Source organism: Amphibalanus amphitrite, unplaced genomic scaffold, assembly GCF_019059575.1.
Source record: "Amphibalanus amphitrite isolate SeventyFive unplaced genomic scaffold, NRLGWU_Aamphi_draft 000159F_arrow, whole genome shotgun sequence".
NCBI classification, from domain to species: domain Eukaryota; kingdom Metazoa; phylum Arthropoda; class Thecostraca; order Balanomorpha; family Balanidae; genus Amphibalanus; species Amphibalanus amphitrite.
In genome coordinates this window covers 380363-405638 of record NW_024881654.1, presented here as the reverse complement: position 1 = coordinate 405638, position 25276 = coordinate 380363, and the positions used below count along the sequence as shown (strand labels likewise).

At 53.4% G+C, this 25276-nt stretch overlaps 1 protein-coding gene across 1 annotated transcript in view; it reads right to left on the bottom strand.

Annotated features, from left to right (window-relative positions):
• Positions 1 to 7014: 7014 nt before the first annotated feature.
• The window catches only part of LOC122383280 (protein timeless homolog), a 34733-nt gene continuing 16471 nt past the window's right edge, over positions 7015 to 25276 (bottom strand). Inside the window, exons 15-17 of the mRNA XM_043369557.1 lie at positions 24409 to 24489; positions 21001 to 21098; positions 7015 to 7025 (exon numbers count right to left, since the gene is read on the bottom strand). Of these exons, the coding sequence (XP_043225492.1) occupies positions 7015 to 7025; positions 21001 to 21098; positions 24409 to 24489 (190 nt within the window). The remainder of the gene's footprint in view (positions 7026 to 21000; positions 21099 to 24408; positions 24490 to 25276) is intronic.

Here is a 25276-nt window from a genome sequence, read left to right as displayed (position 1 = left end):
CCGAACAGAGCCGGGGGCGACGCACAGCGGCCGCGCTGATCCCGCCGTCCGGAACCGGCGGCGAAAACAACGCCGCCGGCGCCGAGCGGCGCGCAGCAACGTCAAGCGGCAGGCTGCAGAGCCACGGCACACGCAGCGGCAAACTAGAGAGCCGGCCGCTGTGGGTCGCTGCACGCACCAGCACAGTCTAGCGGCAATCTGTACCCTGATTATCAATCGCCGCCCGCCGAAGTTAGCCTCGGCGGCGGCGAATCAGCCGCCGCCGGTCCACGACGGCGACAACTTTGTTCGGCGACAAACAGGGCGCGCCTGCTGCGCCGATCGGGGTCCGCTGCGGACCAGCGGCGTCACACGCAGGAGAGTTTGTCGAGGTCGTGTGCGAGCTCCAGCGCCGAGCGAGGACGCTATCAGGGGGGGGGCGGACGGGAGGGGGCGGAAGGCAGTCCGGACGGAGACAGGCCGAGATAAACAGAGACGACGTCGGGCCGAGCGGCCGGCGCGCGCGTCCGTCGCACCGGCAGAAACATCGGACCGGCGGAGAATTATTCTGCGGAGAGCTGGTAACTGGTGTCCATGGTCTATGGGATTCTAGCTGTACAAATTCTTCACACAAACCAAGGAAAGATTAATGGCCATAAACAGCAAGTTTAGGTATTAACCCGCGCCCTGGTGGGGTCTGTTTATAACGCGACCTGGTGGTGGTGGGGGGGGGGGGGCTATTTTTTGCCCCCCCCCCTCGTATCTCCGAAACTACTGGACGGATCCGCACAATTCAAACGGCGTTCGAAAGGCCTGTCAAATTTGTCCAGGGAAATCAAATTTTATTGACCTCGGGGTCACCGATGACGTCACAGGTCAGGTCAAAGATGAAATGTTTTACCGTTCACGGGTCTTCTAGGGAATGCGCTATAACACCGAGGAAAACGCATTTTGTCGAGAATCAGCGATAGGGCGTCAGTTGCCTAGTAGATATGTTGCTATTAGAGGTCACTGACAATACCAGGTCAGGTCACAGGTCAGGTCACCAAGGGTCACAGGTCAGGTCACATGAGCCCAACTTTACAAAGGTTGTGTGATGCATGTTTTATGACCAATTTTTCATTTCCAACTCAATGGTGCTGGTTACAAGACTATCAGGTACGGCTTAGGTCACTTTCTGGTGAAGTTCAGGTCAAGGTCAGGTCAAGGTCAGGCCAAAAAAGGTCAAATTTTAAATTTGATAGTTTTGCATAAAATGGGTATTGATTCGATGCAGCTCGTCACGGGGAGTCTAATGGTGGTCTTTGTTTTGAGCTACGGGGTCTAGAATTGCAAAAAATTGAGTTTGAAAATTTGACGTCATCAATTTTGAACAGTTTTTTCGCTATAACTTCGCCAAAAAAAGAGGTATCAATCTCAAATTTGGTATGTGGATGGAAGGCGGTAAGGACTATCACATATATTCCGGTTTTTGCGAAATTCAAAAAAACTTTTTGGATTTTTCGATTATTATATCCCAAAACAAATTATTTTTTGATTTTTGGGGGTCAAAATCCAAAAATTTCAAAAATCCGAGATAGCAGTTTTGTAGCCCTGTTGATTCTACAACTTTTATGTCTTTATCATTTTTCTGTATTTGCAAAGCTATAGGCCTGACAGCTCTTCCCGCGAAACCCTTTTTTTGGGTCGAAAACGGCAGAACATGACGTCACTCTGACGTCATTTCCGGCCAACCTATCATAGCCTTTGGAAAAATTTTTGGTCACAATGTGTAAAATTGATGTCCGGGAGGGTACTGAAAGTTTGGTGACGATCGGCGCAGCGGTTCTGGAGATATCTCGAAAAGTCTGGAGGGGGGGGGGGGCAAAAAATAGCCCCCCCCCCCACCAGGTCGCGGGTTAACACGCGCAGTGGAAGGGGGGGGGGCGGATTTCGCCCACCCCTCCTGTTTTTCGCCAATAACTCGCGCCGCAGACATAATATTAACCCGCGCCCTGCTGGGGGGGGGGGTGTTTGAACACCCCCCCTTGTGGTTTTTCGCGAAAATCTCAAAAACGGCGGCGCGGAGCGCCGCCGTTTTTGGTACACCTTATCATACATCAATTCTACACATGTTGTGAAAATTTCAGACCAAGGTCATTCAAGGTCAGGTCACCAGGTCACTTGAAGTGACCTCACCTCATAAAAACTTTCAATGTCTGTCATAGCTACACCGAGTGACCGATCGCTTTGAAACTTTCAGCGATTGCTAAGAGCAATAGCATGTACAAAATGTATATCTCAGAATTTTGATATCGATGACCTAAGGTCAGGTCAATTTTGCGACCTCCCCATTATAAGTCAATGGGAGAAAATTGAAATGCGCCTCTTTTGGATGAAAGACATTATAAACACTCCCAAACACCGAATTACAAGTGGTTTAGACACACTGAACTTGAAAATGGTGTCCGTGACCCTTGTTTATGCCCTGAGGTCATCTTAGGTCACGAATGGTATCTAACAGTTTTTCGCAAATAACTTTTGATAGAGGCACGCTAGAGCGATGAAAACGCCTTAGATGTGTTCAGCTCGACGATACGGATCGACTGATATGCAACATGACCCTTTCCGGTCAGGTCATGACCTTGACCTGAGGTCAAATTTTCAAGTTGACCTTTCAAAGTCAAGTCATAGTTCATTCGATGCGTCTTGACGAGAGGAACACGATGCCGGTAAAAGTAAACTCGTACAAGGCTTGGGTCAAAAGTTATTGCAGAAAAACTGTTTTCGAAAAAATCGGCTATTTTTGCAGTTTTTGCCCCCTGCAGGCAAAACCGTTGACGTTAGGTCAAATCTGAGAGAATTACTCAGAAAGGGCGTTAATAGGGCTATCGAATGCGCTTTTCCGCGGCGCTGTAGCTCTATTGGTTCCCGAGTTATGCGTTGGCTTCTTGGAAATTTTCGACATTCGACCTGGAAATCGGCGAAATTTTGCCTTCAATGACCTCTGGTGACCTGACCTTTGACCTGACCAAAAAATTGACCGAAGTGATTTCGTCATTATTTTTTACGCTCTTTCGAACGCCGCCTTCTGCGTATCGCTACGTGGCCCAGGAGCTGAGTTACAAGGGGGGGTGTTCAAACACCCCCCCCCCCAGCAGGGCGTGGAAATCCAGGACCCCCAGCAGGGCGCGGGTTAATGTGAAATTTCGGCTACCTGCCCAGAATTGAATTGCGGATCTTCTCGTGCAAGAAATAAGGAAATCGGTTCACAACTTTTCTAGTAATAGCGGTGTAAAGTCAAACATTCTGCCGCCGCGGCGGCGCGGCGGCGCGGCGGCCGGCGCTAGCCGTTACGCGCCGCCTGAATTGTAGACTGTGCCGGGGCGGGACGGTTTCGTCTTTACATCGCGCTCCTTACCGCTGATTATATTAGATTCGCGTCAAATTCGGTGAGAAGACTGAGAAATGTACAGGCAATCATATGGTCAAAGAATTTTGAAAATCGGCCGGTAACAATTTGAGTTATGAGTGTGTAAACACAAAATTGTGATTGCCGCGTTTCCCGCGTCGGCCGATCCCGCTTCAGCCGGCGACATCTTACCCTTAGCAGGCTTCTAACTGCCATATTTATTGTTGGATTATCTAGAAATTCACCATACATACTCACAAATGTTTGTTCTTTCGTATAGTGAAAGAAAAAAGAAAATCGGCCGGTAACTTTTTGAGTTATCGGCGTGTAAACGCAAAAAAGTCGCTAATATGGCAGATTTGACCACATTTGACCTCATTTGACCTTGAAGATATTGACCTAGGGTCATGAAATTCACACACAACAGAGTTCCCCATGGCCCCCACCTACCCTCCAAATTTCGTCTTTCTAGCTCTAGTGGGAGCTGAGATCTTAGGGGGGGGCGACATCCGCCCCCCCCCCCCCTTCCACTGGACGTAGTACTCGCAACCCTTCCACTGTGCGTGTTAATAATTCGATACTAGATCAGCCAATATATAGTTAAGCACCGTGACGGTAAAAACTAAAGCTCTGACTAAATAACAGCGAAACGACCATCTGCATTTACCATTATCATTGCATCGGCACCTGCTCTTTCAAGTGATTATCCTGAGGAAGATCCCAATGCACCAGTGACAGGGCAGTAAGTATCACCGCCGGCCCGCATTCCATACCGCAACAGACATCAGTCAGAAAACGAGCCAGCATTCCCAGGCGCGACCTGTTCCGGGTTGGGAAAGATTGACAATCGATGGCAAACTTGGTTCTGGAATGGCTCAATGGCTGCAACAGTCATGGGTCAGGGCGTGCCAATGAACAGTTAACCCGCCAGCGGCCGTCGAATCGTCGCGGCTCGGTGGCCATAGAACGCTTAACGAGGGCGATAGGCCTGCCGCCACCCTCGACGCGGCCGGACAGCGCTCGACGACACGACACAGGGGGTCCCAAAGGTACGACGCTAAGGTGGAAACGGAACGCAGAAGGTCACGACAGAATAATGCAGGTTCAGACAAAGACGAAACGGAACGAGTTGAAGGTCTAGACGGCATGATGCTGTAGATCCATTCGGAACGACACTGAAGGTCGGGGCCTAACGTCACTGTAGACCTGTAGCGGCCACCGTGAACTGTGTTGCCAGCGGAAGGGTGGCAGTGTTGTCAACCCCACCCGCTGTACCGACCGCGTCACCACCTGCAGCCCTCCTGTCCGGCGCCTTTCCGGGAGCGGTGTCGTTTGCGACGGTCCGCCCGTCGGAGCACAACCGTCGCCGCCGACAGGGCCAGTAAAGCCGCGGCCGAAACGGCACGGCGGCCGTAAACCTCTCAGACAAGGCCGGCGGCCGGCTGCGAAATAGCGCGCGCGGCGTCGGAGCCAATGTACGGCGGCCGGCTGTCGCACGTACCGGCTACATCAGCGGCCGGCTGTCGCACGTACCGGCTATATCAGCGCCCGGCTGGCGCACGTACCGGCTACGTCAGTAGCCGACTTACTGAGACGTCACGGCGGACAGCGGCGAGCGGAACAGCACGTCGCAAACATATCATTTAATGATGGGAAACCACAGAGGCGACACACGTCATAGCCACAAGGCCGTGTGCAGTGCACTGCAGCGACACAGTAGACAAAAACCAGGTACAGGTTGAGGATAGCAAATTGAAAATGACACCGCTTCGCTGCGTCCACGTCAGAGACATTATAAAACATCACAGTAGCTCGGTGAGCCGTGCCACATCATATCAATAACAAGGCATCAATAACATATTAGTGCCTTGATCCCACAAACAGCTATTAATGACCCAAACACAAAGGCTTACGACACGAAACAGAGACCCCACACTGTAACACATCGCGTTAGGCGCTTCTTCAAACACAAAGACAGGGTACCACAACCCGTGTACCAATGATACATTAAAGGGAGATAATGACCTTTTTCCACAAAATCTGAGTTAGGACCATTTTCTGACAAAACACAACAAGTTATAATGTAAATTAAAACCATTTTGCTCAATTCGGTACCTTGCCGCAAATATCTCAACTTGAAGTCACGTTAGCGGGGAGCGCTGAAAATGACCGTTGAATAAGTACTTACATCACTTTTTGGTACTTACATGTAATTTTGTAAAATGAGCGTATTCCTTACATTTGATCTTCATCACCTCTAGTTAGTTAATGGTCGTCTATAGTGCCTTCAAAAGATATTCATGGTTTGGGGGTGGTTTATGTCTAAATTTACGCAACTATTTTTCCTGTTCATCATCTGACGCCATATGCTGCTATTTTAGTAGCAACGACTCAATTTTGAATCGGTCCCGCCGACTGCACAATAAAAGAAGATAGATACAACACTTTTGCGGCATCACTGAAAAACTTATGCAGTACTGTTATCAAAATTCTCATAACACCGTTCGACAAACCTGAAGTCTTTTTGAAATAAATATGCTTGTATTTTTCGCTTCAGGCTCTGACGCCAAAATAATGAATTTCGTAGTCGCAATCGCAAGATTTGGCTGCGTTTCTGGCGCATGCCGTTCATTTGTGGCGCAAAATAATCCTATTACCTACTTGGAAACAAAGAAGAGTAGGCACTATGTACCCCCGAATTAGAATCTAATTAATTCTAAACCGAATTATCTCTAATTCAAATTAGAATCCTTACAACCAAGCAACGACAAGGTGATAACATAAACAAAAACCCAAGCGTCGCTGTTTGAAACAAAAGCGCCATATACTGCGATTTTTTTTATAGAGAAGGACAACGCATTTCGGTGGGTGTTACAAGTACTGCAAGTACTGCTTCTTTTTTGCAAAAATAAAAACCTTTTTCACATACGAAAATGTGCTAGGAAATTTTCATATTTTATAGAAACTACAGTAGAAATAGTATAGATGTCGAGTAATTTTTATTTAAGAAAAAAGAAAGCTCATTATCTCCCTTTAATGTATGCCTCAGCGTCCGCCGTCGGACCGCGGCGACGGCCGTGAGCCCGCCGGTGTGACAGGACACGCCGGTCCGTGCGCCCCCAGGTGACAGGAGGCGTCGCGCCGGGGCCCGCCGGTGACGGGAGGCGCCGCGCTGGGCGTGCCCGCCCGGTTCGTTACCGGCTGATGAAGGCCGCCCCGCGCTGTTATTGGGTCAATCCGAGGTTGGCGGAGAGAGGCAGACGATGGAAGAGAGAGAGAGGGAGGGGACGGCCGGTCACCCCAGAGACAAGGGCAGAGAGGAGAGCTGGTTCGAGCCGGAAATAACAAGCTAGACTGAATGACGACTACAGCCACCTGACAGACAAATGACACACTTTATTTTCTATTACAAGCCGCACAAAAAGTCCGGCTCTACACACCACCGCCTGGCTTTGGTGCCAGTCGTCGGCCATTGACGGAAACCAAGGCAGCTCGCGGCGGCTGAAAGAGTGCGGCTGAAAGGATGTTTGCTCTCTGCGGCGGTGACGTGGCTCGGATAAAAAGCGCCGACTGTCGCGGGCAGGCGGCGCCGGGCGTGGCGGGGCGGTGCCGGGTGGCTGCCGCTGTCACTCCACGGCTGGCCACTACTGCGGCGCTGGGGACGAACAGAGAGCAGGGCAAGAGGCGGGATGGACAGCCAGCTACTACCACTGGAGTGCTGGGGACGAGAAGAGTGGCAGGGCTAGTAACAGAACGGACCGCGACAGGCGGGAAGGAATGGAAAGTCGGCCAGTACTGGGTGGTAAGGGACGAGCAGAGGAGCAGGGCAGGGGGGCAGGGGACGGAATGGATGGTGGCAACACTACGGCTTCAGGCCCCACCGGCACGTTGGCCACAGAGGGTTACACGCGGGACAAAGTCACACAATTGCACCAATGGCTGTCAGAGATGACACAGACGCCACTCACGTGACAGCGGTCACACGAACCAGGGATAAGAGCCGCAATGGTCACACAGCCCAGTGGTAGCCCAGTGGTTACACGAGCGTCCAGGACAGGGCAGTCATGCATAGGTCACAGCTCATAAAACGATACAACGCCAAGCCTAATAGCTGCTCAGAAGAGTTACTGTTGCCAATATCCGGCCCAGGAACTTCTCCAGGCACTTCGCTAAACCTCTTAGTGAGAAACAAAGCAACTGTTCAACCACTTGTCGAGTTAACCGCGCCATTTCCAAACAGCACGTGAAATAGATTATTCTGACGGCTGGCGAAATCACTCTTTTCTGGAGCCGCCGGTGGTCAGACTGAATGCGCTGAACCGCCGCACTGTCAATCCAGGGAAGGATATGACAGCTATGAGGCTGGATGACACCGTGGGGTCTCGGTGATGATGATGATGAGTTTGGGTCTTTAGAACATCCGGATTGCGAAAGCTATTGACGTTCAAGAGATCCCTCGTGGGTCCCAGCTTTTTAAACAGCAGACGTTGCGAAGGGGTTTGCTCCTTTTTGAATTTGGATACCAGAGGCTTCTCATAGCCATATGGAACCTACGCCGGTTCGATCGAATGTTTTCTGCGCAGCAATAAGTTGGAAAGGCCATTCAGCATCATGTTAAGGTCAGACAAAGGCTGTCTCAGATTCCTTTGTAATACGGCGCTCGAAGAAGAAAAAAAACCTACGAAGCAAGGATTTTACCACTGATGAGGATTTTACCGGGCTTTTGGATAGGAGCGGTGAAATGCGACAGTAATACCAAACCAGAGGGACAGCCGGGAATCAGCCAAAGAAAAACAGCGAGACAACAAATTAGACAGGGTGAAGCCAAAGGAACGAGAAAAAAGCGCGACAAAAGAACTGATTGCAACAGGGCCGGCAGTGTTTACCAGCAGGCATCTTTTCATCAAACAGCGTCTGTTCTGGCAACCTAACCACGTTAATTTCACCTCCGGACCAGCGCGGCGGCAGCCTGTCTGCTCAGAGTGGCTGACATGTCTCCGAGCCGACCATCACCGCGACGATCGTGAGGAATCACCTGAGATATCCGAGGCAATGTCAGTCATGAGATGATATGGGGCCGAAACAGCACGCCTCCCCGGGGCCCCGAGAGTCATCTGCAGCTGCCGCCCCGTAACGCGCCGACAGAGCCGCGGCAGAAGGCGCGGAGCTGTCGGACGCCTATCCCACTCCGCGGCCTAATCTCAGTTGAACGCCGTGTGGATATAAACAGGCCTCTGCGGTGGCGGCGCAGGGTTGCTCAGCGTGATGAGACCATCAGCGCGGAGCGACGGCGGTTCCGCCAGTCTGACCAGACGCCAAAGTAAGAAAGGAGTACGCCTAGTATGCGCCTCAGGACCGCAGCTGCGTCTGGGACTCAGGATCGGCTCCTGCCAGCCTCTCTGCGCCACCGCACAGAGCTGTGAGCTCGCCCCAGCTGGAGACACGTCTCACGCAGGCCGAGTAACGTTTTTGCGGCGCCTCCGAGACCGGAGCCGTTCCAGAGACCGGATCAAGTCGGCGAATAAAGGCGCTGTCTCTCGTACCACGGTCGCCGCCATGGCGAAAACCAGCAGGATACGCGGAACGCCAAACGGCCGCGGCAGAACGTCTCCCTCAGTTCACCTCTCACCTCAAACATACGCAGACGAGCGGCGGTTGGGACTCAGATGCATCATCGATTCTCGTTAAAACCGCAAGCTTCGGTGGCCGTTAATTGCGATCATTATTGGAAATGGATACGGACAAGCGACAGGGCCTGCATGGTAATGATGCTCATTATAGGAGCTGGGTCGGTTTGGTGGGGGCGAGACGCACAGATGGCTCATATTTCGGTATTCGGGACGATGTCTTCCTTTCGAAAAATAAATTCACGGATTTTATTTTGACTTGACAATAGACGAGGAAATTCTAAAATATAGCAGATGAATAGCTTTGTCGTCTTCACAACAGGTTTTTAAACGTTCTGTTTGTTTGCTTTTCACTCCCTTTTAGATGCGACTGTAAAAGACCACGTATGTAAACAGTGGAGAACTAATTTGAGTCACATACAAATACAAATTTCACGCACATCAATAAACTTTGTAGGAAAGGGGGAAAACGTACGGCTGTAGAGAACTTACCATGACAATTGACAGCCATATGCTCCACTTAACCCGCGATTTTCGTAGCGGCGTTTGCTCTCCAGCCCTGATCCAAGTGCAGCTGACAGCCCTCAGCATTCACATCAGAAGGCAAAGGCAGCGCTGAAAGCCATCACAGACGCATACGCCGGCAATCCACGGAGAGTTATCACCCTGCTCCGTTCTAGCTGTCCTCTGAGCGCCTTCCGCGCGGCAGGACCTGTTTTGGAAGTCCGGCGGGGCCGACTTTACTCGGGCTATTTACATAACCGGCACGTACCAGAGCCCCTTCGAGGCTCCACTTTTTCCACTGGAAGCACCTCCGCCTAGCCCAAGTGCCTGTCGTTAAATTCACAACTGCGGGGTTGATGCAATAACCACCATTTGCATATCTCGCACGAAGAAATGACGAGTAGTCCGCCCCTCATACCAAATGTGAGCCGGAGAGCGCACAAAGAACCAACATGAAGGAGTTTATGGAAGAAAGCCTGCGTAGCGCTCCAAAGGCGTAGGTAAAAAAGAAGGCTAATAAGCAGTCAAAGTTGAATAAAAACTCTGATCTGTTTCGACTTGCCGTGCACCCGCATTACCTACACTTCAACGTATACATAAATACACGTATTTCTTCAATATAAACGCGTTATCGACGCCGAATCTTCCTGACCCAATGACCTCCAATGTCGGCTCCAGGGTGTTACAACATGCCGGTCCTGCGTTCCACTCCTCTCCGAGATACAGTAAGACAAAGACTGACCGGTGACCACTTCCGTCTCCGTTGGGGGGGGGGGGTAGCAGCTGTGCCGACACCAGCTGACCGACAGAGGCTGACCTTCCGGCCTCCAGCCGAGCGCCGCCGGGGTCAGTACGGGGAACCGCCGACCGCCACACGCGCCTGCCCACTGCGCCACTCGGGACCGCAGCACTGTACCGCGGAGGAACGGACGGACAGAGATAGGTACTCAGAACGGCGGGGCAGGGGGCACGCCGCTTCCCGTCCCCGATATGACCCCCCCCCCGGGCACGTGCCGCACGAGCCGCCAGAACACACGATCGTGGCGCGGGTCCAGGACACGGTGCGAGGCTGCGCCATGATGAGTAAAGCTGCGTCAGATAGCGAGACAGAATCTGGGCTAGTTTATAGCAGGTCGGGGTTGGAGTGTTTCGGATACCGGCGTTGGCATGACATATTGTTTCTGAAAACTTTGATATTGCCAGCGTTAGTTCACCCAAGTCGCGGGACACAGGCAAAGAAATACGGTAGCGTACATACCTAACCATTAAACAATGCTATTAACGTACTAACAAATGACACAAATCCGGTTCATATGTAGTTTATTTTGTTTAAGACACATCACGTTTAGTGACAATTGACGTAAAAGATATCGATACTCTTAAGCCTAATTATCTAATAAAAACACCGGAGAGGAAAATGGAGGGATTACGCCGTTCAGCCACCTCCTGAAACGGTCAATTAGATGGAGCTTACAGCCAGGGAAGGCGATAATATCCCTGCGATAAGTAACCCTTCATCCGGTAGAGTGCGCGGGAGAAACCAATATAGGCCTGCACAGGGTAGATTAGCATATTTCTAAAGCAGCCGAGCAAATGAGGTGTCGCTTAGTTCAAATGCGCTACTAATCCACCGAAGATCATATCAGAAACACCAGGCCAAAGCAGATGCTACCCGCGGCACTCGCCGAACATGTCGAAAATCAAACAGCCAACGCCACGGATCGGAAGTCTCTTACGAAAATAAAGCTGAGGCAGAGGGTGTGTCAACAACTCAGCGGAGCGCGAATGATGAATAGCTGTAATCTGACGCGGAAGTCGACCATCAGTCATTACACATCTTTGCGATATTATTCCGGCCGGCGCGGGGGCGTGCAAAAAAACGTCAGATGCCTGAGAGACCTCGCGCCGTGTCCCGAGCGGGCCCACCCATCAAAATGAGGAGCGGCGCGCGGACGGCCATTACAGCTAATGCTGTCGAGATGAGGCCTCTCGGCCGAGTCGGTGGCTCGGTGGGCTCACAGCCCTAATGGCGCACATTAAAGTCACCTCGGTGGGCTCGGCTCGCAAAGCCACCGCTACCTCTGCAAATCACCACCGGCGGCAGAGAAAAAACAGCGTCTCACCGGCGCTGACGGCGGCGGGGGGGGGGGGGGCGTGCCCACAGACCCGGTGTAAACCGACAGCCACCGGCCCACCCTACCCCGACAGCCACCGGCCCACCCTGCCCCGCAGTCGCACGGGCTGATCCCTCGCATAGCTCACGACGGACGAACGCAGACTGAGCGCCACCGTATTCGCCACGCAGGGCCCGACGAATATTTCACATCAAAGCTGACAGCGCACGGAAACTTTATAGGCCTACTTTGCAGTTTATTTTGCTGCGGAACAAAGCCAAGTTCACGTTAGTTTAGCATTGCCAGCTACTCAGGAAAGACAAGCAAACATTTTACTAAGTTCTTCTCCAGAGTTCCTATGCGTTGTGCGTTGGTTGAGACTGAAAAAATAGGCGCCGATCTAAGGCACAGGTCAGGACCAATTTTCAACAAAGTGGTCACTGTAAAGCAGAAAGCAGCCACTTTTGCGTCTCATGCCAGCACAAATTTACGCACGTTGACGGAAAAGTCAGTAGGTAAAATTGTATTTCTCTTTCGGATTCTATGCCACATTCCGCTTATTGTTTAGTTGAAATAATCGAACCTTTTAATTTTTCATAGTTACACCATGCTTGCCAAGAGCCAAAAAGAGTTAAAGGAAGTTAAAAAGTTAAAAGTTCGAGCCCACTGCGACTGGAACCCCTCACCAGCCCTTTGGCCTTTCTCAGCTCCATCGACTGGAGCTCACGGCCAGTCCCGTGACCTCCCAGCTCCACCCCATCTCATGGCCAGTCCGGTGACCTCTCAGCTCCACCTCACCTCATGCTGAAGCAATGCCTCTCCATCTGCATTCATCCGCCGGCGTGTCTCCGTCCTGTAGACTCCCACGGCCCATTGTGACACTGACGAGATGCCACTCTCTGAGTGGACCAGCAGACGAGCTGAGAGACCCGGCCTCGACACTGATCACCCGATGCTATGGGGTGGGGGAGGGGGGATGGACCCATCGGGCCGCCTACGGTGGCGCCCGGACCCAATCAGACGCCCACTGCGCCCCTACCCCGTCCGAAGCCCACGGCGCCCGGACCCAACCCGACGCCCACGCTTCTCGTGACCAGGCGGGCCCTGATGCAATATAGTACGCCGACAGCATATTCATATTGAAAGACTTCGGAAGGAGGGAATAGTAAATAACGTTTGAAAGGCACGACGTTCCAGACTGGTTTTTGATTCACCTTTTTTGGATTGATTCAATCATTGATTCATTTGATTTTTGTTTGATTCAATCACCGTTTGATTCCTTCAAAAAATTTGGTGAATCGATTCCTTTTGATTCAGAGAATCAAAAAACAATAAATGGAATGAAACACGTTTGATTCAGGCAAATTTTTTTTTTGAATGATTCTTTTTTGATTCAATTAAAAAATAAAATATACAAAATATCAGGGATAGTATTTTATTTGTTGTGTTCTTTTTGTTGTCATGTAATGGCAGTAGTGTTAATATTTGTTGATAATGAACCATATTAGTTCACTTCAATTTTTTTAAGTTCATGAATCATTAATTTTTTTGATTCAATCAACCCTGATTCCCAATGCGTTTGATTCAATCATGGCTTGTGAAGCAAACAATCCTGACGGTGAATCAAACCTTTTTGATTCAACAAATTTTGTTTGATTCAATCCAATCGGTTCAATCACAGATGAATCAAACACCAGTCTGCGACGTTCACTGGATTGTGTTTAATTATAAATGCACCAATATTTTAGTCGTGATATTATCGGTAACAGCTATTTGAGACATTCCTTATACACATCGAGTCAACGGTGAGTTTTGCCCAACACACTCAGCTAACCTGTCATATCACACAGTAGCAGTGTCGCTCGGGACCAAAGCAGCTGAAATATGCAGTATGCACTGTGGTCCAATAGGGCTGAAATATGCAGCAGGGAGGTTGCAGCGTCATTGCCCCGATGTGTGCCGTGGAATGCACGACTCGGCCCGTGACAGAGGGCCCTGTTGACATTCAGCAGTGACCGTGGCCGTGACATACGGCCGCCGTTTCCGCACGATAAACACCAGTGTACGGCACGAGTCGGGCCTGCGCTCAAGGCTGTCATGTGCTCAGCATTGCAACAGTTCAACGGGATGACCCATAGATTCAACATAAGCCCTTGTGGTACTCACAACTACTTCAAAAAGGGCATTAGCCATCAGTCTGAACGCTAAACTGGAAAAGTCAAACACTGAACAGACACATTCGTTAGCCGAGCCGCTGGTTGAGCTCGTCTGTAGATCCCGGGCAGAGTAGCGCCGTTCGGCGGCCCGACAGCGACGGATGCCCTCAGTGGGTAGACGGCTGTCGGCTCGCCGTTCCGGTAATGCGCCCGCCCAGCCAGGGCAGGTAACAACAAAGAGCCGAACGGGCGCCCGCCGAGACCTCCAAACACGGCCAAATGGAGCAATTATGCTTAAAACATGCAGCCCTGTCAGACATGCAACAAGCACTACCTGGCGCAATCTTGACTACCGAAATAAATACTGCAAAGAAAATTGCTATGCAGCCCAGTAAGGACTGGCACATGTATCGAAATGAAGAAATCACATCTAGCATGTGCTTACTCGCCGTGTAGCCTAATACGAGTACGTATCCACAACAAAGTGAAAACTGAACTGTGCCTGTCGGTAGCTTTCATAAACAATTTATAGATGACATGCGACTATATTTGAACAAAAAATGTAACTTAACAAATCAATGAAAATACAACACTTTAACATGCTTTATAATGTTTCATAGCAACGGATAAACTGATTGAGAGCTATTCTAAAAAAAAACTGTTAGAGAGTCACCATGCCACAACATACTTCACAAACCCATGGATCATCTTCAGAGGCGCCAAGCGCAGCAGCAATAAAAATGGGGTGTAATACATCAACAAATAACTAACATTATTGTCCAGTTTCCCACCGTATCAAATATGAAACAAATCAATCATATCCAGATAAAACCAACTGCCGGACAAGAGCAACGTCCTTATCAAGCGGCCTGGCCTCGGAGACGCCGCCAAATCGCTGAACCCAGCTCGCAAGGCATTGGATGGATGTTTAATTGAAAATTATGCCGGATTGACAAGCCGCGGCGTTTCAATTGGCATGCCGTCAATAAACTAAATTAAACCGAACAGAGCCAGTTATTCACCTACCCCGTAGTTTATTGACGGCTAACAACAGCAAAACTGCTTAAAAATAAAAAGATTCATGTTTTGACACCGAATTCCAGATTTATTTGCGGGGTAATCCCCTCGACTACCGAGCCCCAACCACTTGGCCGCGCCAGCCCGGACCGGCGCGGCGGCCGCTGCTGAACAGGGGCAGAGTGCAGCTCTATATCAGTGCCCAAATCCGCGCCCGGGCCCATCCGTCAGGCAACGATGGCGCGCCGCTGGCCGCAGCAACTTTGGAGCACGCCCAGTCTTCTATCAGGCAGGGCGAGCGGCCGCTGGCGCCGGCACGGCAGACCTGCCAGCCAGGCGAGCCGCATGGATAGCGCCGAACATGGCGCACGAAACCATCGTATCAATAGTGTGACGATGACGGCAAGAAGCGCCGGATGCTTTGATTTATAGCAGAAAGAAGCAGATTTCTTTAAAAGCGCAAGATTTCCTGACCTTAATGTTTCTGCGCATCGTACTCGTCTGCCTAAACTGCCATCAACTAGGCTTCATCCATGCGTGCTAACAATCCACCGTCCAAACGAACCCAGCGCACCGTGAATCGGTCACATCCGATCAGGAGAGTACACCTTTCCCCCACCCATCCTTCCTGCGGCCGCCCCCGCGCTCAATCACAGTCGGGCCGCCGGCGGTCACTGATAGCATACAGTCACAGCCCGCGCCGCCTCAATGGTGATCCCGTCATTGCCGCCGCCGGCGCACCGCGGGCCATTCCGGCGTACGGCGGCCATTCCGGCGCGGGCTCGGTTCCATTGTAAGCCGCACCGGTCACGGCGGAGGCGGTGGACCGACCGAGCGAATGATGTCGCCTCAGTGCAATCACGGCGGCCGGGGTGGAGTGGGGCAGGAGTGGGGGCGGGGACAGCGGGTCAGGAGAGGGGAGGCGGAGAGGAGGCCTGGCCCTGGGCACGGTGACTGTGATCATAGGCGTAGGAACAGGGGGGGGGGGCAGGTGGGCAAGCGCCCACCCACTTTTCGAGGTGGGGGGGGGGGGGGGCAACCATGTGTTTTGGCCCACCCACTTTTTACTCGAGGCCCCTCGTCTCGATTTGAGAGGACGTCGTCACCTTCCAGAATAAACAAACTCGGTAAAAATAAGTTCCACGAATCCCCATGCACGGACTCCAAGGGGCCGTGATGGATCCAAGGAGGCCCTCTGTTCATACTTGTCAGTCGAAGCCCCTGAGACTGATGGCCTGAGAGGCCCTAGTGGATCTGAGGAGGCCCCAATATCCACACTGGTCTGGGGAGGCCCCTGACACTGGCGGTCTGGGAGGCCCCTGTATCCACACTAGTCAGAGGTCTGAGACTGGTGGTCTGGGAGGCCCCTCCATCCACACTAGTCAGCATAGGCCCCTGACACTGGCGGTCTAGCCGAGGCCCCCTACCCACACTAGTCAGAGGAGGCCCCTCTATCCTCAATAGTCAGAAGAGGCCCCTGTGACTGATGGCCTTGGAAGCCCTTATATTCACACCAGGCAGAGAAGGCCCCTGAGACTGATGGTATGAGAGGCCCTCTTATTCACACCAGTCAGAAGAGGCCCCCGAGGCTGATGGTTGTGAGGCCCTTCTGTTCATATAACTGGCCACTGGAGGCCCCTGAAACCGGTGGTCTGGGAGGGCCCTCTACCCACACCAGTCAGAAGAGGCCCCTGAGACCGATGGTCTGAGAGGCTCTTATATTCATACTGGCCACAAGAGGCCCCTGAGACTGATAGTCAGAGAGGTCCACTCCTAATGAATCTGAGGGGGCCCTCTATCCACATTTACACTTTTCTAGGGAGGCCCCCGAGACTGATGGTCTGAGAGGCCCTTTTATTTATACTGTCCACAGGAGCCCCCTGAGATTGGTCTGAGAGGCTCTTCTATTTACACTAACCAGAGGAGGCCCCTAGGATTGATGGTCTAACAGGCCCTTCTATTTATACTAGCCAGAGGAGGCCCATGAGACTGATGGTCTGAGAGGCCCTTCTATTCAAACTAGGCAGATGAGGCCCCTGAGAATGATAGTCCGAAGAGCCATGCGGCGGCAACTGGCCGTGGCCATATTTCGGCTCGGTAGGGCCCCACAGAGCTCATGAGAGCACCTCAAGGGCTCCTAAGTAGACACGCTTATCCCCATAAGGGTGCCACGCCGGCTTCTGAAGGCTCCTTGTAGGCATCTAAGGGCCCTTTCCGGCCTCTTACGGCTCCACCCGCCTGTGATGGCTCCACACCAGTGTTAATGAGTGCCACACAGCGGCGCCTTTGAGGGTCATACTAGTGTCTCTTAGGGCCATATATCGGTGGCTCTGGGGGCCTCACACCGGCGCCTCTGTGGGCCACCACACCTGTGCATCTAAAGGCTCTATAGGTACATCTGAAGGACCCACACCGACACCTCTGAGGGCCCCACACCAGTATCTCCGAGCTCTGAAGGCCCCACACCGGTGACTCTGAGGACTCACCGGCTCCTGAGAGCACCATGTTGATGTCTAACGGCTCCCCACAAGGCCACTGAAGGCACCACACAAGCTCTCACTTAGCTCTAATGTCCATGTACCGGCCTCTGAGGGATTTAAGCCAGCGCATTCATAGCTCCACACCAGGGTCCACATCTGGCAGGCACCCATCAACGACTGAAGGTCCCACACTGTCGACTCCGAGAGCCCCATCTGCGTCTGGGAGCACCATGCCGTCTCTAAAGAACCACAGCGGCTCATCCGTACGAAAGATGGGCGTCTGCATGCCAAAAGGGAGCGGTTCTGAGACAGTAGGGCACCTACGTACAATAGAGGGGCGCCTATGATGCCCATAGCGGCGCCTCAATGCGAAAGAGGGGCGCCTGTGAGGCCTACATATATGGGCGTCCACATGCAATAGGGGTATGCAATGCAATTGATCAATGCCATGGGAGTGCATTCATAACAAACAGGGGCGCCGGCATGGCAAACAGAGGCGCCTTCAGGCTTCAAGTGTCCATAAAAGAGAGACGCCTATGATAAGCGCACATTGTATGCGACTGTGGGACATATAGGGATGTCTCTGATGACTATACATAGGGCGCTTATATGCCAAAGAGGGCGCCTATGAAGCTAATGGGGGCACCTGGGAAACGAGGAAAACATTTGTGTAAGGGTTTTCAGGGGTCATGCGCCGTTTGCGGCAAATAGATTCTAAAAAAAATCGGAGGGGGAATAAGTTTTAAAAATGGTGCGGACTTTCCGCTCTGTTCGCTTAAGCGGTTACGCCCCTGGGGCCTGGGTACATCTGCCCGATCTCAGTAGCTAGATTTGGAGGTCATACCTATTTGAAAGCAGCCAGCAGGACATGGCAAAAGTTGGAGGCCCCTGAAAATAGGAGGCCCCTGGAAAATGAGGCCCCTTGACAGGGTGGCCCACCCACTTTTCATGACGTTCCTACGCCCGTGACTGTGATGGATGGTGCTTCTGCGGAGGCACGGTAAAACACTTTTTATTTTGGAAAGAATTTGCATGCAAAGTACCCTCACACCTTTTACTCGGTCCACCATCACCATGCGTTATAAGTATAACAACTCGTGTCGGTCAGAAAATGACATCAATGATAAAGGAAAATGCCAATCATGAGTAACCAGTAACAGCATCTAAAAATTATAATTATCAGTCCAACTGCTCCAGACCTTCACATCCCAGCTCATATCAATGTCTCGGTGCGCAATGCGTAACTCTGACCTGTCCTGACCCACTGAGCCCTGAGGCGACCCACCGACCGGGCCTCCGGTGTACCCGCTGACATGACCCCCCCCCCCCCCTGGTGTCTGCAGACGAGCGGTATCGGACGCTGTGGAGGACATTAATACCACATCAGCCGTCAGAGAGGACGTTTTAATCGGCTGTAACTGTCTCAGGCCGGGGCGGGGTAGGGCAGGATAGAGCGGGCCGGGGTGAACAGGGGTTAGTCTAGGTCACGGCTGTGGGTTAGGAGAAGTATTATAACGAGAAAAATGCAGTCTGTGTTGTCCAACAGTCCTCCAGGTTGATAGAAAAGAAGAAAAAAACTAAAATCTGTTCATCTGAAAATAGCTTATCCATGACTTAGGAGTTTGAGGGGTTTCCACCTCGCCCTCACTGCCCGTCAGCTCTGAGACCGCCACCACTACCCAAAAGTCAAACGGAGCCACCAACCCGAAGGTCAGCAGACAACACGTCTCTCAACTCGGACTCTCACACCAGCGGCTCATAACTCCCTACTCACTCACACTAAAGGCTCATAGGTCAATTCCCACTTACACCAGCGGCTCATAGCTCCGCTCCCACCCACACCGGAGTGGCTCCCATCCCGATCTCCACCGCCAGACAGGCCCACACTCCTCTCAAAACTGGCCCTGACCTCACGTTTCGAGCTGAATCGATGCTGGTTCGACCATCACCAGAGAGATACGATGGCGTGGTCGGTCCGTGGGTCGTTACGAGATGGAGAGATATAGCTACATGAGTTATCCTCTAGCACTCAGAAGGCACGTCAGCTCGTAAATACGACAGAAGAGCGACTTGAGTATTCAAGACGGGTAAACAATGTTCAGCGAGAGACAACGGATGCCTTTAATGTCAACAGAGCCGCGGATCAGATGTTGACAGAGGGTGTCCCTTTATGCAGCCGGCGGCGGCAGTCGTGGGTCCGTCCGACCGGCGCTCTGTCCCTCGCCCCGGGCGCTGAGCGCGGACTGTGCCCCGGTCGGAAACCGTTGCGTATAGATGAGTCGGCCGGCGGCCATCGGCAGTCGGTAGGGCGCTGATGGTGAGTCCGAGGTGAATGTCAATCGGCGGCCCTCACCTTCGGCAGGCGCGGCGCCGGCGCCGGCGCCGCCGGACGCCAGCTTTACGACGACAGCCCAGCGAGCCCTGCTAATTTACCGCCCGCTATGAAACATAAGCCACCAGTAATTTATCTAACGAAGAGTCCCGACCATACGAGGCCCGTTCATTTCCATGTGTGCTCGGAAGACGCTGGAGATTGCAGAATCGCATTAGCGGCCGTCGGCGCATTTCGCGGTCTATTTTCGAGCCTCCTACCGCCCCGGCCACTTCCCCGGCCTCCCACCCGGAGGACTGAGCTCTCTGACTGTCTCAGCCCCCCCCCCCTGGCGCCCCGGTCCTGACACGTGCCGTTCGCAGCACGCGGGGGCTCTATTTGCCACACCGGTGGCACACAGCGCGCAGTTCCAATGTCCATCCATCGGCTCAATGAGCTTCTCCTGCCGTTAGAGACGGACTGCGCCAGCTCAGATCGGACCGGGACGAGTCAGGACGGTCGCCGCCGCGCCGCGCGCCACAATTGCCGTCTCAGGCGCGCCGTTATCGCCGCCAATGGCTCATCGGCGCCAGAGGTTCGGCCGACTAATGGCGCTGCGGGACTAACTGCTCATGGGTGGGAGACCAAACGAGAGACGTCAGACCGCGCCAGGGAGGGTGGAGGTATGTAGGTGGGAAACAGGGAGAAGCTGTGCATTCAGTGCAGTGTGCACGGACCGCAGCCGCACCGTTAAGTGAACAGACCAGCCTCTCGGGGTAGTGGCATAATTTAAATGTGTGGGTACTCTGAAGTGTTTATGATTGGTAGAGCTGACGGGGGGCGTCCGCTGCCGGGTCGAGCCGTTGCGACCACGCTGACGTGGTGTCAAACTGGCGGAGTTGACAGGGGGTCTCCGGTCGAGCGAACGAGACCCCGTCGAACTGACGCGCTGTCAAACTGACCCGACGCCCAGGGTCACATTGACGTGGTGTGGGACAGTACGGAATTTAGATGCGACTCTCACTGATTAAACGCACCATTATCAATCAATCCGAAATCAGACGGTGACATAACGTCCAATGGAAGTTCTATTAGAACTAACAGAAGCTGTATTAGTTTGCTACTGCTTGCCAACCTTGCATTTTACTACGACTAATCAGCTGTGGAAATGAAGAGAAAATAAAGGCATAATGGCAAACAACTGCAATCTATAACAATGGTAAAGACCGTAACACTGGCGTTCAATTCTACCCTGACCAGGCCGTTCCATTTAATTTCGTTCCACTTCATTCCCTGCCGACCATTCGGCCGACACTTTCCGACCCATTTCTGCGGCGGCGCCACAATAACATCCCATTCTCGTCCTGTCGCACCTCTTCGCCACTCTGCCCCCCCCCCCCCCCGTCAAAGGGGGCACTCACCTGGCAGCTCGGCGAAGTGGATCTCTCTCAGCGCCAGAAACTCTTCCTCCGGGGCGATATCGGCCGCGCCGAACGCATCGCCCTCCGGCCAGACCTCCCTGTCGGACAGACAGACAGCAGACAGCTCAGCAGACAGCTCAGCCAGGGCGCGAGGCTCAGCAGACAACAGACAGCTCAGCCGAGACAACACACGGCTCAGCGCCGCCGGACGGACGACTTAGCGCGGCTCTGCGGGGCTTTGGCCGAGAGCTGCGACTCGAGGCCTGTCGCGCAGCCCGTCCGCTGACAATCTGGTCGACGACGGAGATGGATGTCGCGCTCGGGTGACGGTGGAGCTCACATTACAACATTTGGGCGCATCATCAGAGTAACCTGCAGACATGCTTTACGTCGTAGCTGCATCAAGCCACCCCTGAGGATGAGATGTTTGAGTAAAAAACAGCAAAGGCTTATAAAGCGAGCAGGCGTCCCTTTACTACCGACCACTAACCGTTAGTAGCCACCATTTCGGTTCGGAGCTGTCGTAAAATCGCAGCGCTCTCGACCTGACGCGGCCACCCCTCCTCACGAGCGACGGCCAGCCAATCCTCTGAGGCGCAGCGCGCATAGAAACGGCCGCAGCCCGGCCGCCCTCACGTTTTATCTGCGAGGGTGTAAAGCGGCGGCGATTTTCACGCGTCCCCCGGGCCAGACAGTCGGCTTGTGCCGCCGAGTGCTGATTGCATAAGCGCCTCTTCCAATATCTGCCCCCGAGCGCGGCCCGGCAGCGGAAGGGGGAAGCGCCGGCTCACAGCGGCCCCGCGACACCGCCATCAACCTAATAAAGCTCGTATTCCTTCCGAAACAAAAAAGCGAGATAAAACGCACTAAGCGGATGCCTCCTTGATTAAATGTGCGCTGACATCAGACACGCCGGTACAGCTCGAACCCTTTGAAGATTCCAAAACAACGACTTGTGCGTCTTATAAGTTTGAAACACCCGAGGAAAATTAAAAAAGGTTCAGAGACTGGATCACGAGTACAGCAAACGAATCCATAAGCAATTAAGAGAGACACATCTGAAAGGCCTGGGGCGCTAGGCTGAATGCAATGAGCGGTACCGAGAGAAAACAGACCTTCCAGGGAAAATCTTATCTTCAATCCTTTATATGGTATGAAAATCACAAAGCAGCACCAAAAATGCAGCTATAAAGCCTAAAACTGAAAAAGCAATACGTGAATAGCTGCTCTTACACACTTTATCATACACATCCCGCCTGTTTACAGATACCGAACCGCCTAACACCTCCTCCCAGTACAGTTTATACCAGGTTCAGCCAAACCAAGTCCCATTGGACGGCAGTGCGCGGTCAGGGGTCGGGGTCAGAGCGCGGTCAGGGGTCGGAGTGTGGTCCGGGGAGCGGTGCGCGGCCAGGAGTCACCCCCTCCCCTCGATCGCGGGGCGCCGATCGGCCGTCCGATAGACAGGCGCGCCGATGGGTTCGAGCCGACCGGGCCAATGACGCCATCCGGTGCGGAATGTCTCATCAGCGGGCCGGCCGCGGCCATCAGCCGGAGCCGCGCCGCGCCGAGATTGCCACCGCCGCGCCACTAACGCCGCGCCGTCCCCGTCCGCCGCCCGTGGGAGTCGGTGACGTCATCGGACCGCACCTGAGACCAGTGACGTCAGCCAACACCGACCAGCGCTCAGCGGCTACAGGTGCGCTAATTCACCAACCATTAACGTCATTGAGGACCGGCTGCAGCATTGATTTGACGCGTTCGATGCCCAACATACGGCATAGGATTTTACACTGAGCCTAGTCAGATTTCTTCAGTAATCCATCCTGCCACACCACTGATCGAAGTGGAGCTGATCCGCTTTTCCTGCAACTGGTCATATCTGAGAAGCGCACGCGCCATCAGAACTGAGTTAGTTCTGAGTTCCCACACGTCATCTGCAGCGGGGGAGTTCGGAATCGCGTCAGACCGGTGTCAGAAAGCGCCCACAGCACCGCGCCGGCCGGCGGGGCGCCTCAGAGAGCCCTGTCCGAGCCGACGGCAGACAGCGTAAAAATCAAATTAGCCGGGCACGTAACGCGGTTAGACGGCGCAAACTCGGCCGCCGCCGGACCATTCGAGCAGCGCCCGGCCGCTCCACAGTGTAAAACTCTCTGAAAGGAGCGTAACTATGACGAACTTCGAACTCATCCAGGTGAAAGATCCGGTGAGACAAAAATAAGAAAGGGACCTTTAAAGTCAAATACAACAAAGTTTAAAGCATCCAAGTTCAAAGCACAGTGAACCACCAAAGAAAAAAAAATGCCATTGACTAACACTCTGTATAAAAGAGCGCAGTCCAGCCTTGTTCAGTGTTTGGAGGCGACTGCTGAAGAACGACTCAGCTGTGCACCGCGGACACTGATTCTGCCAATAGCGGGCCGCGCGTGGTCCAGAGGCGCGGCGGCCGGACGTCCATACGTGACCGTCCGCCATGCGTACCGACAATCGCCGCTCATATGGGGCCGTACGGACGCACGCGGAACGGGGACGACCCGGTCCGCTAGCAGGGTGGTGTTTGGTGGCACCAGCTCATTTATAATTTGCAACTTTAATAACTCTTGAACTTCATTTCCCTTGAATTCCTCGGCAAGCAAGCGCGATCCAAAAGTCATTGACCGTACAACAAACAGAAAAGGTACAATATCCGACATCCGTCTTTCTGTCCACCTCTGGTCAGCCAACAGCGATCGTGACCGATTGGTTGCCGGCCCAGCGGTGGCCGGATCCGCTCGCCCGGTCAGAGCCGGCGGGGATCAGAAATCCCCCGGCCTCGCACGCGACAGCTGTCACGCTCGACACGTCGCCATCGGGGGGATTGGGTACGGCGCCGGGTACACCGCCGGTCGCGCGCCGGTTAATGATGCAGCGAGCGGTTAGCACAGAGATCCCCGCGGACCCAGTGCGAACGTGTGCTCGCTCCGTGCAGTGGCTCCGTGCAGACTCTTATCTCAGACCCTGCCGACCGTCCAGGTCTGACACACCAGTTCCTGGCACTGCGCTGCTGCTGGCCAAACCCCCACTCCACCATCAACTCGAGTTCGTCCGCCGGGTTCATTTAGTTCCAGTGATTAGTCAACTCACTCGGCGCAGCGCTCCGGCCAATTGCACAGGTGTGGTTTACGGCACTCGCCGCTCGCCGTACGGTCATTAGGTGGCCGGCCGGCTCCAGACTAATTGTCCGACAAGGCCGCTGTAACACGGACCTAATTCAGCGGCCATGGCACCATGAGGGCCAGTCCGCAGTAAATGCCTAGTGCCCGATCAAGCCCACGGCACCTGCGCAGTGTTTAAACTAGCCGGATTATTGCAGCCACTCGGTCCGCCAGTGTGGGTTCAAAGAGACTATTTGCGCGCTGTATCGCTCACCTGGCCGCCCTGAGCAGAGCCAGCGCGTCGGTCGGCTCTCCGGCCCTCAGATGGTCCTGAATCCGCAGCATCGCGTCCGTCCTGTGGGAGAGACAAATCGCCCAACGTCACTCGGGAACACAAGTCAGCGATCAGAGCACTTATTGCACGCTAAATACAACAGGTAAAACATAAATGAAGAGCTGATATCTCAAGCAGACAGCAGAGACTAGCTAACATCGCAGGCCCGTCTCAGGACCGAGTTTCTCACAGGTATTTCGCACCACTCTGCGCTACCCGAAGCCAGCTCGCAGCAGCTCCCATTTAGAGCCGGCGCCGCTCATGAGCCGTCGACCGCCGCTCGGCCGCCGGCACGTGCCGCTGCGGCGCTCTCCAGTCTCACCGTCAGCCCCCATATTCCGATCCACCCCTGAGTGGTGCCATCAGTCGGCCGAGGCAGCCGCCGGAATCCTGCCCGATTCACCATGAGACCGCCTATCCGTCCCCTCGGACGGTGGGGGGAGGGTTCAGGGCGTCCGGGGGAGCTCGGCAGCTCAGCCGCGGCGCACGGCGCCGGGATATCGCCGCTGAGGTCAGCAGTAAACGGAGAGCTTGTGACTGATGGTCAGGCGCTGTGACGGCGGCAGAGGCGGCGGCGGCGGTGGTGGTTTTATCAGTGAATGGCGGCGGGGTTCGGGTCTTGGAGGCGGTCGTGATGACTATGGTGATAGAGGTGGGGGTGATGATGAGTTTATATCGAGGCATACGATGAAGCAGTGGTGAGAACTGAGGAGCCATGTTGAGCAGCGAAGTGAGCTGATTCGGGTAATCAGCTATACCAAAATGTCTCGACAGAAATCCATATTAGATGTTACATGGTCGCATATTA